General features: G+C 35.1%; 1 protein-coding gene across 5 annotated transcripts in view; it reads left to right on the top strand.

Moving 5' to 3' along the window:
- VRK1 (VRK serine/threonine kinase 1) overlaps nt 1-18,489 on the top strand; it is a 30,943-nt gene extending 12,454 nt beyond the window's left edge. For 4 of the 5 annotated variants that reach the window (XM_009101762.4, XM_050975171.1, XM_050975172.1 and 1 more), the window contains 8 exons: nt 931-1,039; nt 1,181-1,273; nt 2,276-2,408; nt 3,507-3,627; nt 4,614-4,672; nt 5,513-5,691; nt 9,599-9,692; nt 16,844-18,489. In XM_009101762.4, coding sequence (XP_009100010.2) covers nt 931-1,039; nt 1,181-1,273; nt 2,276-2,408; nt 3,507-3,627; nt 4,614-4,672; nt 5,513-5,691; nt 9,599-9,692; nt 16,844-16,920 — 865 coding nt within the window. In that variant the 3' untranslated portion in view covers nt 16,921-18,489. The remainder of the gene's footprint in view (nt 1-930; nt 1,040-1,180; nt 1,274-2,275; nt 2,409-3,506; nt 3,628-4,613; nt 4,673-5,512; nt 5,692-9,598; nt 9,693-16,843) is intronic. The other variant, XM_050975174.1, reaches the window with a different exon arrangement.
- The last annotated feature ends 245 nt before the right edge of the window (nt 18,490-18,734 follow it).

Below are 18,734 nucleotides of genomic sequence, written 5' to 3' on the forward strand. Positions count from 1 at the left end.
AACTGCTAATCTCATGTTAAATATGTTTTAAGTCTAGGGATAGTTTTTAGTATTGTTCCATGCCAGGAAGGGTTTTTGTTACTTGGTCTTTGATGATAACGCCTGCTTATGTAATAGTCCTTGTTTCCTAGTGGCCCTTCTCTAAACAGCTGTGCTGCAGGGGAGTTTTAGTAATTCTCTGGCAGCTTACAGTAGGTCAGGCTGCTTTGTGTTGCTCACTGTATAGAGCAGTCAGTGTGGATGCCTTAGTATGTCAGAAATACCAGTTTCAGTAGATCCTCAATTGTAAAAATAACCAAATGTAAAAGAAAAATTCATTTGATAGCAAAAGTAAATGTAGCAATTTTTTTATTCTGCAAATAAAAGTGACTTTGCATTCAGTGTTTAGTGCATGAATTTCTTTAATATAACCACTATGAACTCTCATAGTTCTAGAACCAGTTTGGGTATAGCAATGAATATCAAAACACCTCTGGCAAATGAGAGGTTTTTATTGTTAACAATAAGGCAAAAAAAGTTTGCAATAGATTTCGGTAAAGGAACATTGTACATGGACATGTTAAATCACTTAGACATTCATAAAATCTAAGAAATGTATTTTTGTAAGTAGATGATGCTTGGTTTTGCCTATAGTGAGTTACAATAGGGATGCTTTCCTCTGTGAGTACTTGTTATTTTGTTGCATAACTAGAATATAGAGCAGTTCTTTTGATGGATGAACGTTTCAGTAGCTGATGTGAAAAAGGTAAGAATTGATGTACAGTGTTAAAAGAATGCTGTATTTCAAGTATTTCCTACAGTTTCTTTTGAGAGAGACCTATTCAATCACTAGTTAGTACTGTTAACATGCAAATAAAAAATTTTCCCCAATTATAATTCAGTAACTTTGCTGTTTTTTTGGCTTCGTTTTTTTTTTCTCCTTGAATTTAGCTATCGATTTATGATAATGGACCGATTTGACAGAGATCTTCAGAAGATGTATGAAGAGAATGCAAAGCAATTTCCCCATAAAACTGTACTACAATTAGGCTTGAGAATAGTAAGTTTAAAAAATACATTTTGTTTTCTCAATCTGTCTTCCCTGTGTAAATGTCTCAGTTCAGTCCCACTTTTGTGCCGAGTCCGTGTCCTCTGGTGGGCAGACCTGGGTACTGCATTTAAATGACTTTTGTTTTGTTAGCTTGATATTCTGGAATATGTCCATGAGCATGAATATGTGCATGCAGACATCAAGGCCTCAAACCTCCTTCTGAGTTACAAGAACCCTAATCAGGTATTTATAATATATTTTACTCCTCGTGTTTTAAACCTTCTATTTGACACCAAGGAAAGTGTTTTGAACCTGTAAAATCTAGCAGAAGCTCATTTCTAAGAATGTATATGGTAACATTATTTCTGCTTGACATTTATATGTAGTTAATATTCTATGATTTTTTAAATACATTTTGCTGGACAGTTATCAATTGACTATTTGGCCTAAATAGTATTCTACAGAAATTCTTGAGGTTAAAAAAAAATTGACTCACAAATAGGTATTTGCAGGTGGAAGCCTAAAATTATGTAACACACTGGTAAATTATGTTTGCCTGTCTGCATTGTTACTTCTGCTTTGTTCAAGAAATCCATCAGATAAGTGTTCTGTTACTTGGAAAAATTGGTCTTTACAGTGTTGATTGTTCCACTTGATTTAGGAAGTCTTTCATTTTTCTGCATTTTTAACTCTCTTGACTATTCAAACAATACATATTAGAGTTTCAAATAATGGATTTGTTCTTGCTCAAATGTTTTAGCTTGTGAAAGAGTAAAATACTAAGTAATTTCAGTTCTCTTAAAGTAACTGTGTTGTTATTGAGAAGTTGTAGTATGCAGCATTGTTCAAATGGGTCAACTGACTTTAGAGAGGGTAGCACAGTGAATGTGTTTATAACTCTATGGACATTACATCTTTTTTTGCTTGTTACTTGGGTTTGTTTTTCTTTTTTAAAATCCCATTTTACTGGTAATAACTATTGTACTGTACTTGCCTTCTGTAGCAGCAAGAAGTGATTTCCAGATCAGACTGTTTTGTAGAAAACAATGGAACCTAACTGACACATAGTTTTCAAATCATATGTGTTAAGATTAATAAAGTACCGAGAATCATTCACAGTTGAACAACTTGCCATTCTTAATATTTTCAAAGAAGTTGTGAGAATGGTTGGGAGTTGTGTTTATTATTTGTGTATTTTTTGTATTATTGTTCTTTAACCTTCTAATGCTTTGTGGGAATTACTAGGTGTACCTGGTGGATTATGGACTTGCCTACCGGTACTGTCCTGATGGAGTTCACAAAGTATATAAAGAAAATCCTAAAAAGTGCCATGATGGAACTGTGGAATATACCAGTATTGATGCACACAAGGGTGTGGGTAAGGATGTAAAACTCTGCAATAGGCATTTGCATATCCCTTTTTATAAGTAAAAGATTTATAATACTCAGTGAAGCAAATAAACAAACCAGGTTTGTGATTCTAAAAAACATGCTTTTCCTTTTTTTTAAATTTTTGTTCTTTGTGTGCTATGCTGGCATTTTTCTTCTTTTCTATTTACCAAATTTTACTGATTGTATTTTTAATGTAACTTTGTTAAGAGCTCCTTAATTTATAAAGATAAGAAGTTCATTATATTGCTTTTTATTAACCAAATAGAAATGGAATAGTGCTTGGTAGATCTTGATAGAAAAATAGGTCCTGCTTTTAGGGTTGAATATGTAAAGGACAGGTTTATGTCTTATTAATCATTGAAGATTTATGGTGAATATAAATTTCATTTTCTTACTTCTTAAATTTTGCTTTATTAACATAAGAGTGTTTTATGCAAAAATAACAGTTGTTGAAAATGATTATATACTTGAGGATACTTTAAGCTGAACATAACCAAAGACAGCTTGACCTGCTGATTTATATTTCTAGTGTAGTCTGTGGTCACTGTGTATGTAAATTGTTTTGGTGGGGTTTTTTGTGGTTGCTTATTTCTAGGTGGGGTTTTTTTATGAAGGCTTTGGGATCTGATCTCATATGGTCCTTTGTTCAATTTTCAGACCACATAAAATAATTCAGCATTGTAGAATATTTTTTGGGGGAGGTGGGGATTTCAGCACTTTTACCTTTTTATAGATGAAAGGAAGTAAAAACTATTTTGAACTGAAAGTCAATCACTTCACTAACTTGTTCTATTTTTTCCACAACCTGAGAACTTAAAAAGCTTCCCAAATTGGGATAACTGCAGCATGTCATGTCTTTGAATAGGAGAAATTGATAAAGGGCTTGAAAAAGAAGTGATCCTTCCAGATGTAGGAACAATATTTTTTTCCTTCCTAGCTTTCATGCTAAAATAAAGACATAAGTAACAGATAAAGTAGTGTTAGCATTGTCTTAACATATTTATAAATTTTTTCTGTTGTTAAACTGTGTGTGCTTTATTAACTAAGGGTATGGTTGTTTTTTCGTATGTGCATCTATATTTAGCACCATCAAGACGTGGTGATCTGGAGATCTTGGGTTACTGTATGATTCATTGGCTTAGTGGCCATCTACCATGGGAAGATAATTTGAAAGATCCAAATTTTGTCAGAGACTCAAAAATCAGGTGAGAAACTATTTGTTTTCATTCTCTTTTGAAAATGAAAATGTCTTTCTGTAGAAATGCTTTGTACTTTGAGTATGTTCCCTTCTGGTAAGCAGCTCTTATTGTGTATACCTCCCATTTTCCTTTTGTGTCTCATGTATCCTTGACATGTAATTAAACTTCACTTGTACTGTTCTGGCTTCTTTTGCGTGTCTGAGATGTTTATTTTTCCACCGCAGTACTGGCACTTTAGCATTGCCATGGTGAAGCCAAAAGCACTCTTAGCAGGATGCAGGTAACCATCAGTCATGCTTTACAGGAAGAGAAGTGTGGAGTGTGAGTCCCTCTAACACCATGCTCTCATGCATGTGGCAGAGGTGAAGGTTAAAGGGGAGTTCTTAAATGTCTTTGAGCATCATTCTTACTAGAGCACTACTGTTACGGGATTTTAAAATTATTTTTTATTTTGTCCTTCAGCCTCAATGTCAACATGCCTTCATCTTCCCCTCAGTTAAAGGGGAGTTCTTAAATGTCTTTGAGCATCATTCTTACTAGAGCACTACTGTTACGGGATTTTAAAATTATTTTTTATTTTGTCCTTCAGCCTCAATGTCAACATGCCTTCATCTTCCCCTCAGCCTTCTCTTGTCACATATTTAATGTAAAGAGAGCTGTCCCAGCGCAGCAGTTTCTATCTCATTAACAGATATTTGTTATTTGGCTTCCTTAGCATCAGTATGTGAGGGTTGAAAATGAACCAGTTCTTTTTCTTCAGTCTTCTACTTGCTTCTGAGAATCAAAAACTGTTTGAGATGGCCCATCTGGCATTCATCAGTTCTGAAATGTGCTGCACACCTACAAATGGCTATACTAAGTCATAACAGAGGCTTATATCTTATATCTTGTATCTGACAGTGGCCCAAAATGGGTACTTAAATAGTTTATCAGAACAGGACAAGATTGAAAATTCAAAAGAAACAGTAGTTTTGACTAATTTTGTTTTTCAGATGTAGAGATAATATTTCCATTTTGATGGACAAATGCTTTCCTGGGAAAAATAAACCAGGTAAGAGGAGCTATTTTAAAATACTTGTTTACTGAACTTTTTACCTATTTTAATTATTTCTTTCAAACAGGATCAACAAGTGACATGAATTAGTCTGTTGCTTAAGATAAATCTAGACTTCATTTTGGCTGCAGTTTTGCTCACTACGGACACTGTGTTGTCTCTGGTTAAGCACAGTATTCATTTCAAACAGGAGATGTGCGAATTGATTTTTCACAACTGAATTTTAAATATGGAAATTTAAGAAGTAGTGCAGTCTTGAAGTATATATTGTTCCTATTTGGCACAGGTGACTTGCTGAGTACATTATTTATTATTTTTATACTGACTCTATTAGAAATTCACTTTCCTGGGATCTTACTATTTAGTTATTTTCAGCTGCTCCTGGTGATCAGAAGAGTTTTCTCATTCAAGTGTGTCTTGTTTGTTTTTTCAGTGGTCTAATGTTTCATGTATTATTTAGTATATGTTTCAGTCTTGAACTGATGAAGTTTTGAAATAACATTGAATTTCCTTTTCCACATTTTAAAATATAGACATAAGAAATACTATGTAAATAAGCATTTGTTGGTGAAAATTGGCCTATTAGGGTTTTTACGACTGACTGTTTTCTTCATTGCAATAAACATGTAAAAAACAGTGATGCTGTCATCCCTGGGTAATGAACCTCGGTATAATTTTTTTCTAAAATGTGTAGTAAAGACATAATTATTATGAGCTTATAAATAACCATCTCAAGAATAGCATAAATAGTGCATGCATAATTTGTCTCTTTTGTAGTAAAAGTGAATGATTAAAATGTTTTCAAATAGAAATTAATTTGAGGTGCCATTTCTTTAGATGAAATAGCCAAATACATGGAAAAGGTGAAGGTACTCAGCTATGAAGAGAAACCTGTTTATCAGCATTTCCGAGAAATACTTCTGCAAGGTCTCAAGGCCATTGGACAAAAAGATGATGGTTTGCTTGACTTTGGCTTGGCAGAGAATGGAGACTTTCAAAGAAATCCCATGCAAAAGGTTTTACTCTCAAAATTCATGTCATCTTTTATTGCATTTGGTTGAGTAAGAGTTAGTGATGTTGGAAGTAGGCGTCATAACTTAATCCAGTAGCAAATAATTAAATAGTGAAATGTTTAAGTCCTAGTTGCACATGTTATTTCTCTAAATCTTAACTAATTGTTAACAAAACTTAATACAGAATGATGTTTATAGAGGTACTTTTATAGTAGATAGTACCTTGGATAACAAAATTTATATACTTAGATATAATGATGCTTGAACATTAATTTGGTTAATTTACTTTTTTCTTTAAATTGGTAAAACTCCAGATGGATCAAAGTACATGTAAGATTAGCCTAGTTTTTGTTTTGTATTAGTTTCCTTCCCATGACTAGTTCAAAGCTTAGTTTTAAGTATACATCTTCATGGCAAGTATTTGATTCTGGAATTCACATGTTGATTTCCCTAATCTAATATGTTATTTTTGAGTTCTTAACTGCATTGTGGGCTAGGGGTGTTTTCTTCCTTGCGTTTAAGAGGCCCTAAACTCTGGACTTGAATTCCAATTTGAATACAGCATTAAGGAGTTTTTAAGCTTTAGGGAAAGTATATGTTAAGACAGCTTATACCCATAAAAAGGTGGTCACATAATGGGACAGTAATTATCATCTTCTACTTCAAACTGCATTTATTACTTCTTTATTTACATTTGTTAATAGCAGGTGGGCAGTTTACTGGCTCCTTTAGCATGAACTAGGGAACTGAGACTTATAATACAGGATAATAGTACAAGTATGTTGCTTGCTTGTTGACATGATCAGCAGTGTGTTAAAGATGGGGGAAAAGCAGGAAAGAAAACCAAACCTGTAGGATTCTGAAGTCTTCTGAAGATATATGTTCAGCATTTTTTAGATCTATTTGCCCAGTAAATATTTTGGCTAAAATCTACAGCTGTGATCTCTACACTAATATTTTCTGCTGAACTGAGTGTAAAGGTCCCTCCAAAAGGAGAGTTTGATAGCATAAGTTCTGTTCCCCTTGTGGTTTGATATGGCTTGTGACCTGTGTTTTGGGGAAAAAATAATCTGTCTTTAATGGTTGGCTGGTTTCTTTGCTGAGTAAGTTGGCCTGCTGCAGAGCCAACATCTGTGACCTTTAATGTCCTTGTCCAGCAGAGATGTCTGGTGCACATTTGCAATAGAATAAAAACTTTAAAAATCTTGGTTTTTTAGCCTGTATCAGCCAAGACCATACCCAAAGGGTGGGATAATCCTTTTCCATAGGTTCTTACCTCCAAGCAAAAAGAAGTAAGCCTTTTCATTGTTTTTTTTTTTTTTTTTTAATATACTTTGAGAACCATGTGCATGGTCAGCTTACTCAGTTGTCACAAATATGAAGCACTTAGATAAAACTGGGAGTGCTACTGGCCCACTTGAGTAAGTGTTTTCAGCTGTCAGCTTCATATTTGATGCTACTTCATGCCAGCTACTGCTAGAGTGTCTGGACAGAATAAGATTGATGGACAACATAACATTCTTGCTTTTGACCAAACATCAGGACAGATGACTCTTCCTCCTGTATTGAGTTTTGTAGGCCTTGTAACAGTTGCCATACAGGCTAGGGTAGAAGATGACTTAGTGTTTTAAAAATAAGCTCCAAATTCCAAACTTCATTAAAAACTATTCTCCATAAATATAATTTGCCATTGATCAATAGCATTTTGCCTCTGAAAGCCAGGATCTTCTATCACATGCTGAATTTTGTTTGATATACTTAATGCCAAATTTGAAAAAGAAAAATGCAGTCTGGCATCTACCCTTGAGAAGACTGTGACCTCTAACACAAAATATTTGTGACATTTTTGTTCTACTATCTTTTAATCACAGCAGGTCTTAAAACACCTATTCTTCATTTCTTTGGTGCAATCTACCATAATGTTTTCTCAAAACAGTTTTCTTTGGCAGTCTGAAGTTATGGTGTTTCATAGCTAGGAGATAATATTTCTAGCATCTTTGTAAATACCTTCTTAGACTGTAGGAGTCTCCTGTGCTATCAGCTAATTGAGCCATGGTGGGCATTTACATGTTACATATAAACATGGTTGTTATGGAATCTCAGTCATTCTCCAGTATTGGTATCTGGGTAAAAGTCACAGATGTCTGCTATATTAAAAGTTAGTGTTTTATTTTCTATATCATGTCTCAAGTTTCCCCAGCTGTATGAGTAAATGAAACATAGTCCACAGATGTGCTTGAGGTTTTTCCTTTTTTTTTTTTTTTTTTTTTTATTTCTATAGTAAACATGCTAGTTTGTAAGTGTGGTATTCTCTAGTAGTTCTAGACAAACAAGAAGCTAGTAGTACCATGTATTGAAGGAAGCATTTCAAACTCTTGACTAAATTATTTAGAGCAAGGACCACATTTTACTGTTGTTCAGTGCTGAAGAGTGTCTGGGAAATATTGGGGGTGAAGTAGCCTGGAAAAATACAGATCTTAGTGATTTGTGGTTCCTTCTAATGTTCAGGTTCAGATGTGCAGGTGTTGCTTTTGTCAGATGAATGCTGCCTGATTTCTACTGCTATGTAATTCACCTGCATCAAGATTAAGAAACCACTTTTTATTAAATAAGCTTGGAAACAAGATAAATGTATTTTGCTTTTCTGTAATACGTATTGAATATCTGTTTTTCTGATGAGCATTTAAAATGTTTCCTAGTACAATTGGGAGGAATGCATTATCTCTCATATAAAAGCAGTACAGTGCTGAAATAGTCCTCCTTAATTTTGGTCAGAATGAACAAAAGTGTCTGTGTTTATTCCTGCCTAATGCATCACAAATCTGCTGACATGCTAACCTTGGAGTCTTGGCTGGCGGTAATCAGGCCTGTGCACCGGCAGGAAAGATGTACCTAATGCACTCCATCAGTGCAGTTTGCATATGGAAGTTCTCACAGGGGAGCTGCCCTGTGCCAGCTGAGGGTTACCTGCCCACTGCAGTTATTGTATGTAATTATCGAACCAATCTGTTCAGCCCAGCAGGGTTTAGATGGTAATCATGAAGCAACACTTTGGAAAGGAAAGATGTAATGCACTCTCCCCTTCTCTCGTGAGCTGTGTGAAGTTGTAGCCACTTTTAAAGCTGTATTAGTAAAGCTCTAGTCTCACACAATTAAAAAATAAATAAATTAAGAAGAAAGAAAAGTAAAACTCCTCCAGTGTTCAATGCTTTTCATGTATGCCCAATGCAGGTCACTTCATCTTTTCCAAAAATCATGGCTTTAAAGCAATAATTTTCCATAACTACTTCAGGAATAGTTTGCAATAGTAAGATTAATTGTAATACACAGATAATCAGAGTTCTGTCCATTTAGAGATTTTAAGATAATGTATCTTGAATAGAGTTCAGATTTTCGAAATACCTCTCTTTGGAACAGAACCCATGGTTGCTATTAAAAAAGAAGTACAGTCAGTGAATATTAGCTGCTTTTGAACTGTGCAAAGAAAGCCTTAAGAAGCAAGGATCCAAACAAACTTGACTTTAATGCGGTATAATTTTTTCAGCAAATCCAATCAATATGAACTTGGGATAAAATGTTATGTGTAAGATAAAATGTTATGTGTAAGTTTTTCAGATTGTTCCTTTTGTAACATTTATCAGTGGTTTTGGTCACAACACCTCATGTTTTCCTGAATCAAAATTTCAACTGCTAAAGTACTCTGCAACTGGGTAACTGTTGTTTCAAATTGTGTATGGATTAGTACCAGTATTCTTGTGTTAATACAGGAATATATATTTTCTATGACTGGAGACATTTTATAACATATAATATAAAATAGGGGAATACCTTGTGAGGATGTTGTCTGCTTTACATGCTCTTTCTTGCTCTTGAGTTCAACTGCTAATATTTTGTAATTTTTTTTTTTCAGAAAAGAAGAAAGGCAGCAGCTGCAGCCAGTGAGGGCACTGAGGCAAAAATGGAAGATACAGGAAGTCCAAAGAAAAAGAAAGCTGCTATTTCAAGTAAGTCAAAAGATTGTTCTGACAGGCAGGGGTACTGGTGTGGCATGATACCTTGGCTAAAGTCCAGACCCTCACACAGTCACTTGCTCCCCTCAGTGGGACAGAAGGAGAAAATAGGATGAGAAAACCCATTAATAAAAATAAAGATGAAGACATCTTTTACTGTTTACTATTTTGGGCAAACCAGTATATTACATTTATTTTCCCCAGACTCAACTTGGGGAAAAGAAATGTAATATATTGCAAATTTTAAATAAATTTGGATAGTGACAAACATAAAGACAATGTCTTTCCTTCCCCTTCTCCCCAGCTCAACCTAACTACTTCACCCTAAACTCTTCCACTCTTCTTGCAGGGGTCCTGAAGGGGAAGTGTGCTTTGGTCTCTGCTGCTCCTTCATCCTTACATTTTCCCTCTGCTCCTGTGTGGGCTCTCTCTTTTGGGTTGCAGTCTTTCAGGGGGAAAAAAAAAAAAAGGTGGTCCAGTTTTTTAGAAAATATCCATTTTTTCCAGGTTTGGCTCTCACATGAGTTGCAAGGGATATCTCCTCCATTCTGGGTCCTTCCTGAGTTGCAGAGAATATCTTTTCTGGGACAATGGTGTACCACTTCCACCTCTGACTTTGGTGTTCTGTCTGCTGTTTCCCACTCTTCTCCCTGCACTGCTGCTCCCTTTCTACCTGTCCAGTGATTTATTTTTTTTTTATCCTTTCTTAAATCTTTCCACAGAGATGCCACAAACAAATGTGGCTCAGTTTTGGCCTACAGTGGGCTTGTTTTGAAGCTTTGGCCTGCAGTGGGTTTGTACTGGAGCCAGCTGGAAAGAGCTCTGTCAGGCACAGGAGAGCAGCTGGCCTCTCCCCACAGAGACCAGCCCTGAAGCTGACCTCAGCTTACCAAAACCCAGCCACATAAAATACCCAACAGAACCTTTAGCAGTTCAAGTGCTTTTGATCTTTTGGAATTTCTTTTTAGATTAACTTCGTTAAGTAAAGTTTAAATATTTCAACTTTCTCTGTAAGAAAGGATTATGCTCCAGTTAAGTAGTGCCCAAAGCTGGTGGAATTGCTGGTGATAAAAATAGGTAGCTGAACCAATTTATTTTCATTTTGCCATTGTTCATTCTCTGCTCATTCTCATTTTTGTCCTCCTGTCTTGTCCAGTTCACTGTTAGAACATGCTGACTCCTCAAGATTCCTCTGCACAGAGTGTTAAAGCCAAGGGCTAACAGCAGCAGCTTCCAAAAGCAAGCATGTTTAAAGTCAAGGAAAGGATTATCTGTAAGGATAGAAAATGCTGAAGCTATTATTTCAACATAATTTGGCATAGTTTCAGTGCAGTATGGAAAAAATCATGGACAGATAAAGTAGGATTATTGAAAATCCAATGGGAGAAATCTTCACTAGATCTGTATAGGGAAAGCTAGTGGTGAGTGTCCAGTTAAACTGCTTTATGGATCCAACCTTGTAGTGTCTTTATGTAAATGTGAACTGAATAGCAAAGATATTTTTCCTAAGAATTTTTGATTTATAATTTTAAGTAAAATACCAGATGTTGTCTGTAGTCAAATAGTCTAAAAATAAAACAGTAGGACTGAAGTCTACCCCCAAAAAAATGTCCTTGTTTAAAAATGGTTTGATGGAGTATTGCAGGATGAGAAACTGTAAGCTTTCAAAGACAGTAATAATATTGGTGAGTTCTGGATTTACCCTGGAATACTTATTCAAACTGTGTGGCACAAAGTACAAGGAATGAAGCTAATGTTATTCCAGGAGGTGCCTCTGCTTTGCTTTGGTCATTTTCAGCTGTTCATGTTACAGAATTTTAATCATTAAGGCCAATTATTATTTCTGTTTTTTGAATGTGTATTTACTTATTGATTTCAATTTATTATAAATTCTCTAGTTGGTCAGTGGCTGAAAAAGTATTAATTGGATTATACTTTCAAAGCAATAGAATGATGCTGACACAGTTTTAGCATTTATGGTTTTATCATGCTGACACAGCTTTAGCATTTTAGATATAATTTAAGACTTTTTAACAAAATACTTAATACAGTTGACTATTTTCTGGTTGTGATTTGATACACATGTGCAGAACATACTTTCTTTTCCTATATTATACTAGTTTTTCCTGGGACTGTAGATTGAAGTTCTTATAGAAGGAAATGGAAAAGTACTTGAAGAATTGCAATCCAGGTGGCAACATCAGCTTTTTGTAAATAATGAGTTTTTTTGAGACTAAGTAAAGGTATTTGGGAGGCTGTATAGATTTTCAACATAAGCTTAAATGAGAAAAACTTGCTAATTCAATAAAGTTACAGATGAAATGGCTCTAATTTCACCTTTTTACACTAGTCAATTTAATGAATACCAGGTAGAGGGAGTATATAAAATGCTTTCAGGTAAAATGTGATACATGTACTTACTCATTTGGTTCTCTCCAAATTTGGAATTAAAAACTTTACCAACTATTACATGATTCATAAACCTCTGTTGAAGGAAAGGGCAACTGTTTCATAATCCTTTCTGATTCTGATGCTTTTATAGTTTGAAAAGGGCTGATTATTATAGAAATACTTAAAACTGTGTTTCCAAATCTGACTAGTTTTGTGTTACCATGGACTTGTTTCTCCATTAAATGGTTTTTCCTGTGACTTAAAAAAAATCCTGAAGTTCAGTAAAATGGATATTTTCTTGATACATCTTAGTTGTACAATTTGAGGTTGAGTCATAGAGGAATGCTTTAAAAGTCATCAGAATTCTGTATTATTGGTTTCTAAGGGGCATAAATATGGTGGAATGGTGGTTGCTCTTCAGGTATTCAAACAACATCTCATAAATGTTTCAACAAAAAGCAGTAGCAAGAGCTTTGCAGCCTCTTCTCTTGCTGTTCAGCTCATCAACATTAACCACATCTGACTTTGCAGTTTGTCTTGTCCAGTCCAAAAGATTAGCTGTTTCCAAAAGATCCTGATTAGCTGTGTGGCATTTTGAGTGGCCATAGGAAGTCTGCCAGTATTGAAGTCTGCTGGGGCTGGGGAGCCCCCAGACTTGGAGGAGGAGGAAGAAAGAATTGTTTGAGGATCTTCAAAAGCTATTTAAATTAGAAAAGGTGTGCTAGGAGGTGCTTTTATTGTTAAAGATTTTTAAATATTGTGGATAGGGAGGTTAAAATAGATTTGGTTTACATTTAATTTATCTTTGTGGTTCTTCACAAATAGTAGGATTTTTTTCTGCAATTTGCAAGTGACAAATTCAGTGAGAATTACTTTGAGCGTGTGCCACTCATCATAATAAAGAGAAAAGATTAGTGTCCAACATGTAAAATATGGGAGTGTTACTGTGTGCTTCTGTGTGTGCTTGGAACACAGTTCTTTATTTAATCTATGTTTATATTTTAGGCTTGTTTCTGTACAATATTTTTAGATAATTTCTAGCACTTAAACACATTTAAAATGTAAGTAATTTATGTTCCCTTTTTACATTTAATGGGACTTTCTTGTGTTTGCTGCTAATAAAAAGTATTAAAACAAAACATCTTGTAACAAAGGTTTTCCATGTGTAAGGTTTTGTATAATGACTTTACATGAAGAACTAAGTAATTTCAGAAAAAAGTTTTGTCTTTTTTGGTTGTTTTTCTGTGACCTGAAGATGAATTGCAGTATGTTGAACAAGTATTGCAATTCAAACTCAGATATAAAATTTGCAAGTGAAATTTTTCTACAGGAAAGAAAAATTGTACTATGACTCAGATTTTTACAGGGAACTACTAACCTTTTGCAAAATTGCAAGTAATGTTTTGAATTAAACTGCCTTCCTCGTGCAAATTGCTGTGTGGCAAAGAGGAAGGTAAATTTCAGACACATGCTGCATGGGCCGAATGATTTCTGTTTATGTACAATTGTGTTTTGAAATATCTTCAGCGAAGTAATTTTTGCAAATAGAAGTAAACCAGTTTCAGTTTCATCTGAACAATTTTATATGAAAATTTTTAAAAACACTCAGATATTTGATGTTATCTGTAAGAAATACACAGGCATAAAGTCATAAATAATAGATGCTTGTGTTCTGATGTTTTTTCTTATGATATTATGAAAACTGTTTGCTTTATTTGTTGCAGGAAAGGGAGTACTTGGCAGAACAGAGTAGCTAAAGCTAAACTCCATCCCACAATTTCACTGACTTTTCTCACTCATCCCCACCCCACAGTCATGTATTTACTGGAATTCAAGTCCATGTTTCATTCTTCTGGCCTCTCCTTTTTTTTCTGAGTCTTATTTCTGAATTCTTGTAGAAAAAGAGCTGCTGTGAAAACAGAAAAAGCCAACTAACCACAACTACTATTTGTCACCCTTGCAATTTCTTCAGCAGCTTCAGAGCACTGAAAAATGCTTGTCTGAGAAGTGTTATTCACCAGTTTTCTTCAGTTAGGCAGGGCTTCCCTGGCTGAACTGGGAAAGAGCTTGTCAGAGGACTCTTCCTTAAAGGAAGGGTTTTCTTAAAAGAAGACTTCATCTTCTTACAGTCTTCTTAAAAGAAGATTTTGTCTTTTATCTTCTTAAAAGGAAAATATCTCGTCATTGGCTCCGTATTCAAACTGCCCAAAGTGATTGGAGAATGTTGGTGTTTAACTCATTAAATGCTGCATCCTGGCCTGAGTTCCCATTTGATGTTTGCTCTGTTTTCAGATATTCTAACCTATGGTGTTACTTAGAAGGCACCTAAATCCTACCTGATTTTATCTGCTCAGTCGTTGTGTTTTCATGTTTCCAAATCTCTCCCTGTCCTCTTTTTCATCAAAGAAGGCAATTTAAACAGGCAAGTAGTGGCTTTGTTTTTACCAAAGGACCTTCTGTAATTTTGCAAAAACTTTAATTTTTTGACTTGAGCACAGTTTTATTTCTTAGTCATAAGCCATGTGTGGTTCTAAAACTGTACATAGAATTGGAATATGAGAAGTGTTACCTAGAAGAGATCTGCTCTATACACCAGTCTAATTAATTTATGTTGGTATTAATCTTGAGAGATGCTAATATTTTATCTTAAAACCTGTATGATTATTCTAAAACTTCCTTGGACAACACCACTTGTAATACTTAACTGTGCTTACTATTATAAAGGATTTAATAAGGGGGTGCATTTTAATATTTTTATTACCTAATACTAATTTCCCTTAAGCTTAGTAGTTGTTCTAGCCAATGTGGGCATGAAAATCACACTCATTTTATGCAGCAACCTTTTGCGCATCATATGTCTCCCTTTTTTCCTTTTTTTACTGTCTTCAGATAAACTAGTTAAATTCAATGTTTTCTTGTTTTTGTTAGAGAACTGGAAACCACTTTTCTCCCCATTTTTCTCAGACCTTTTTTGTAGGACAGAGCCCAGAACTGCCCACAGTACTGCTGGGTTTCTTTTGTAAAGCTTTGTTTTGCATTGTTCTCTGCCTCCTTGATTCACCCAAGTTTACTCATTGAGCTTCAATAATCAGTGACTCCCACTGCTCATAGGCTCTTGTCTTAAGCAAGCAGCTTCTTTCTTCAGGACTTCCATGAAATTCAGTTTTGCTTTTCTTTACTGTGCGCTTGACGTGAATTGTGGAATTATATATAGTTTTACAAGCAAGAACTGACGTAGTTAGGCATGCTATCTTCAAGGAGGAATTTAGGATTAAGAACAAAAAAAATTACATGACTAAGAGATGAAAAATATTTCATGTTACTGTACATGCAAAAAGGTAGAAATTTTTGTGTGTAATATTTTTTTGTCAAAGTGATTGCAGTTGAATACGATTCACAGAAATGAGCAGTGATGTTTTGTTTTCTTCCTTTTCCCTGGCAGTAGGCAGGCATGAATCAAAGTGCAGGGAGGTTTTTATTATTGCTTTTAGGTATGGTCTCTTTGAACAGCCTGCCTGCCAGGTTTATTAGGAATCTTATTTAGATGGGATTATTCCTTACCTTTGTTAATATAATATTGTCAAGTGATAGCCTGAATCTGTAGGCACAGTTGCACTGATAGCTGAGCTGATTTAACAGCTGGCATGGTCAAACACAAATCTTCCTTTCTTTTTCACTTCTTTTTCTTCTACCTCCCCTTGTATAAACTCCATTATAAATTCCAGTCAGAATGCTCTAAGATGTCACATTTCACTAAAGTGTGAGAATACCAGACCAGATTTTGTTGCTAAGTATCCTATTTTCAGCTGGGATAGAGTTAACTTTCTTTGTAGTGGCTGATGAAGTGCTGTGTTTTGGATTCAGTATGAGCATAATGTGGATAACACAGATGTTTTGGTTGTTGCTGAGCAGTGCTTACCCTAAGTCAAGGACTTTCCAGTTTCCCATGCTCTGCCAGTGAGGAGCTTCTCAAGAAGTCAGGAGGGAGCACAGCCAAGGCCAGCTGATCCAGACTGGCCAGAGGGATATTCCATACCATGGAATATTATACCCAGTATATAAATTGGGGGAGTTTTGCTGGGGCCAGTTACTGCTGGGAGTCAGTCAGTGAGTGATTAGCTCTTGTATTGTGCATCACTTGTGGGTTGGGGTTTCTTTACATGTATGGTAATTAATCTCTTTCTTTTTACTTTTGTTATTATTATATTTTACTTTATTGTAATTATAAAACTGTTTCTATTTCAACCCATGGGATTTTTTTCCTTTTTCCAATTCTCCTCCACTTCCCACTGGGAAGGGAGGGGGAGTGAGTGAATGAACTCTGCATGGTAGATAGTTACTGTCAGGTTAAATTGTGATCCCAGGGCTGGATGAGCTTAGCACAAGGTCCAAAAAATAGCTTAATACTGGAAAGCATTGTAAAACTAAAAATTGGCACATGGGGAGGAAGGAGGAGTGTAGATTTTGTAGAGGATCTAATTCTTTTGGTGAAGATGAGCTAAAAAATGACTCAACTCCATGTGATGATACTCTTGGAGAAGTTGAGCTGAACAACATGTTTTTTTAGGGAAGGTCAGTGTCCAGAAATAGTTGAATATTCTCCTCTGTCCGTGGCATATTCCCATCCCCACTTAAAGCTCAATGAATGATTTGATTTGAGCTATACTTTTAAAAACTAAAGTTTTTTTCTTGTGATCTGTTTTTGTTATTTTATTTAACACACAGTCGGTCTTTTTGTTTTGTTTGAATTGCAGATGCAATTGCTGCCAGAACCCAGAAGATGACCTCACCAAAGAAAAGCACAGCAACCAGAAAGAGAGTCAAGAAGTAAATAATATATGGAGCAACAAATTAAGTTGCTCGGTGGCTCATTTCCAATTTTTTTTTGTTGTTGTTGGTAGCACTGGAATCTTTTTCTTTCCTTTCTAAATGATGAATCCTGTAAAAACATGGACTGCTGTTTGTACCTGTTTTTGAAGAATAAATGTTTTATTAAAATATTTGCATAATTTATATACACGTAAATACTAATGCAAAGTTTTGCCAACTTCTGAACTGGGGATGCATTTTTATTCTTTATATACATGAATTCATGTCTTTAAGGCAAACTAAAAAAGAGTGGTTTTTTCCTGCTTTGTAATGTAGAGATAAAGCCTTATTTAATAGTTTAATTATCGATAGTGTATAAGAAACAGCAGTGTTGCATCTGATTTCTCACAGTTCTGAGTAAAGTCATATTGATGGTCACTTAAATGCACACTGAGATGAAATTTGAAAAAGCATAAATAGCTTTTAAATATGTTACAAGTGTTTGAATTAAAAACAGAACATAAGGCAAAAATCATGTCCTTCCATTCTAGTTTGTATAAAATGCATTTAATTCTTTGGAAGACAGGTACTGAATTTTAGCCTTTTTTTTTGCATAGTATTTGTGTTTCTATCACTTTTCTAATTAATCACAGTATCTCTGGAAAGAAAGAGAGCAGAAATTCAGACAAAGGGCCCAGGGCAAAGAAAAGAACTGACCAAAAACCAATGCCTATTCTCAACCACCCCCTCAGGTTTTCTTTTTATATTAGTGAAAAGACTAGAATGTAATTGCGAGTAACTTTGTGCAGGATCTAGTTCCAGTGGAATATTGTCTCACGTCTGCTTCTCTCAGCAGTAATGGTTTACCTTTACTTGAGGAGCATGTCATCTTCCAAATGCTTTTATACAAGTACTTCCTTGGTTAGCTTTGAGTCCTCTCTTCAGAGTTGTTAGTCAGAAACAGCCTGTTGGATTCCTGCATGAAACACTGCTACTTTTCATATATCTACTGCAACATACACATGATAAGGCATGAACATCATTCTTATCAGGGCAACCGAAAGTGAGAGTGTATTCGTGTGGATGTCCAGCTTGCTTGATTGTATAATGTCTGAGTAGCAACTCATGAGATTAAATAAATATGTTGTAGCATGAAATGTTGAATAAATGAATGATGAGGTTATGGTTTGGAACAAGGGAATCCATTGTTTTGAAATAAAACTGGAATACCATATTTAAGAGGTGCTTTCTCATTTCTGTTGACTGTTTTCCTGGGTATTAGCAAAGTGTGGCTGACAACTTTAGGTATAGCATTCTCTTAATTTCAGATGTAAAAATAGGTTTGCTAAAGCCTCTCTCATGTTTAAAACTCCTCAAATCAAACTATCATTTTAATGACTTCGTTTAATCATTTTGTTCAGAAAGTGTGTTACACTGTTCTGAATAGCTATTGTCAGGAAAGCATACTGTATTCTCTTCCTTGTCACATACTCAAAGTTAATGTCATTCTTTTGTACTTCAGTTGTCTGACATTTTGGTTTTTTTAGTAACTTATTTACCAGTAAACTTCCTTTGATTACTTTCCAAGTTTTCAAGCAGTGTGTTTTCTTTTGACACCACCAAAGCCAAATGGAACAAACAGTAATTTCCATGTATTTGAAAAGAATGTTTTGAGGTGTGAATTTCATAAGCCACCCTTACTTCCTCCCAAAAATGTCCTGGGAAAAGATGTCCTGGCAGGTGTTCTGTGAAGGAAAAGGGTGCTTTTTATTCAAGGTGAATGTTGTTTCAGGGCTTGTCTCTGCTCACAAGGCACTGCAAAGCCGCAGGCTCCAG

The sequence above is a fragment of the Serinus canaria genome, chromosome 5, assembly GCF_022539315.1.
Source record: "Serinus canaria isolate serCan28SL12 chromosome 5, serCan2020, whole genome shotgun sequence".
Lineage (NCBI taxonomy): Eukaryota > Metazoa > Chordata > Aves > Passeriformes > Fringillidae > Serinus > Serinus canaria.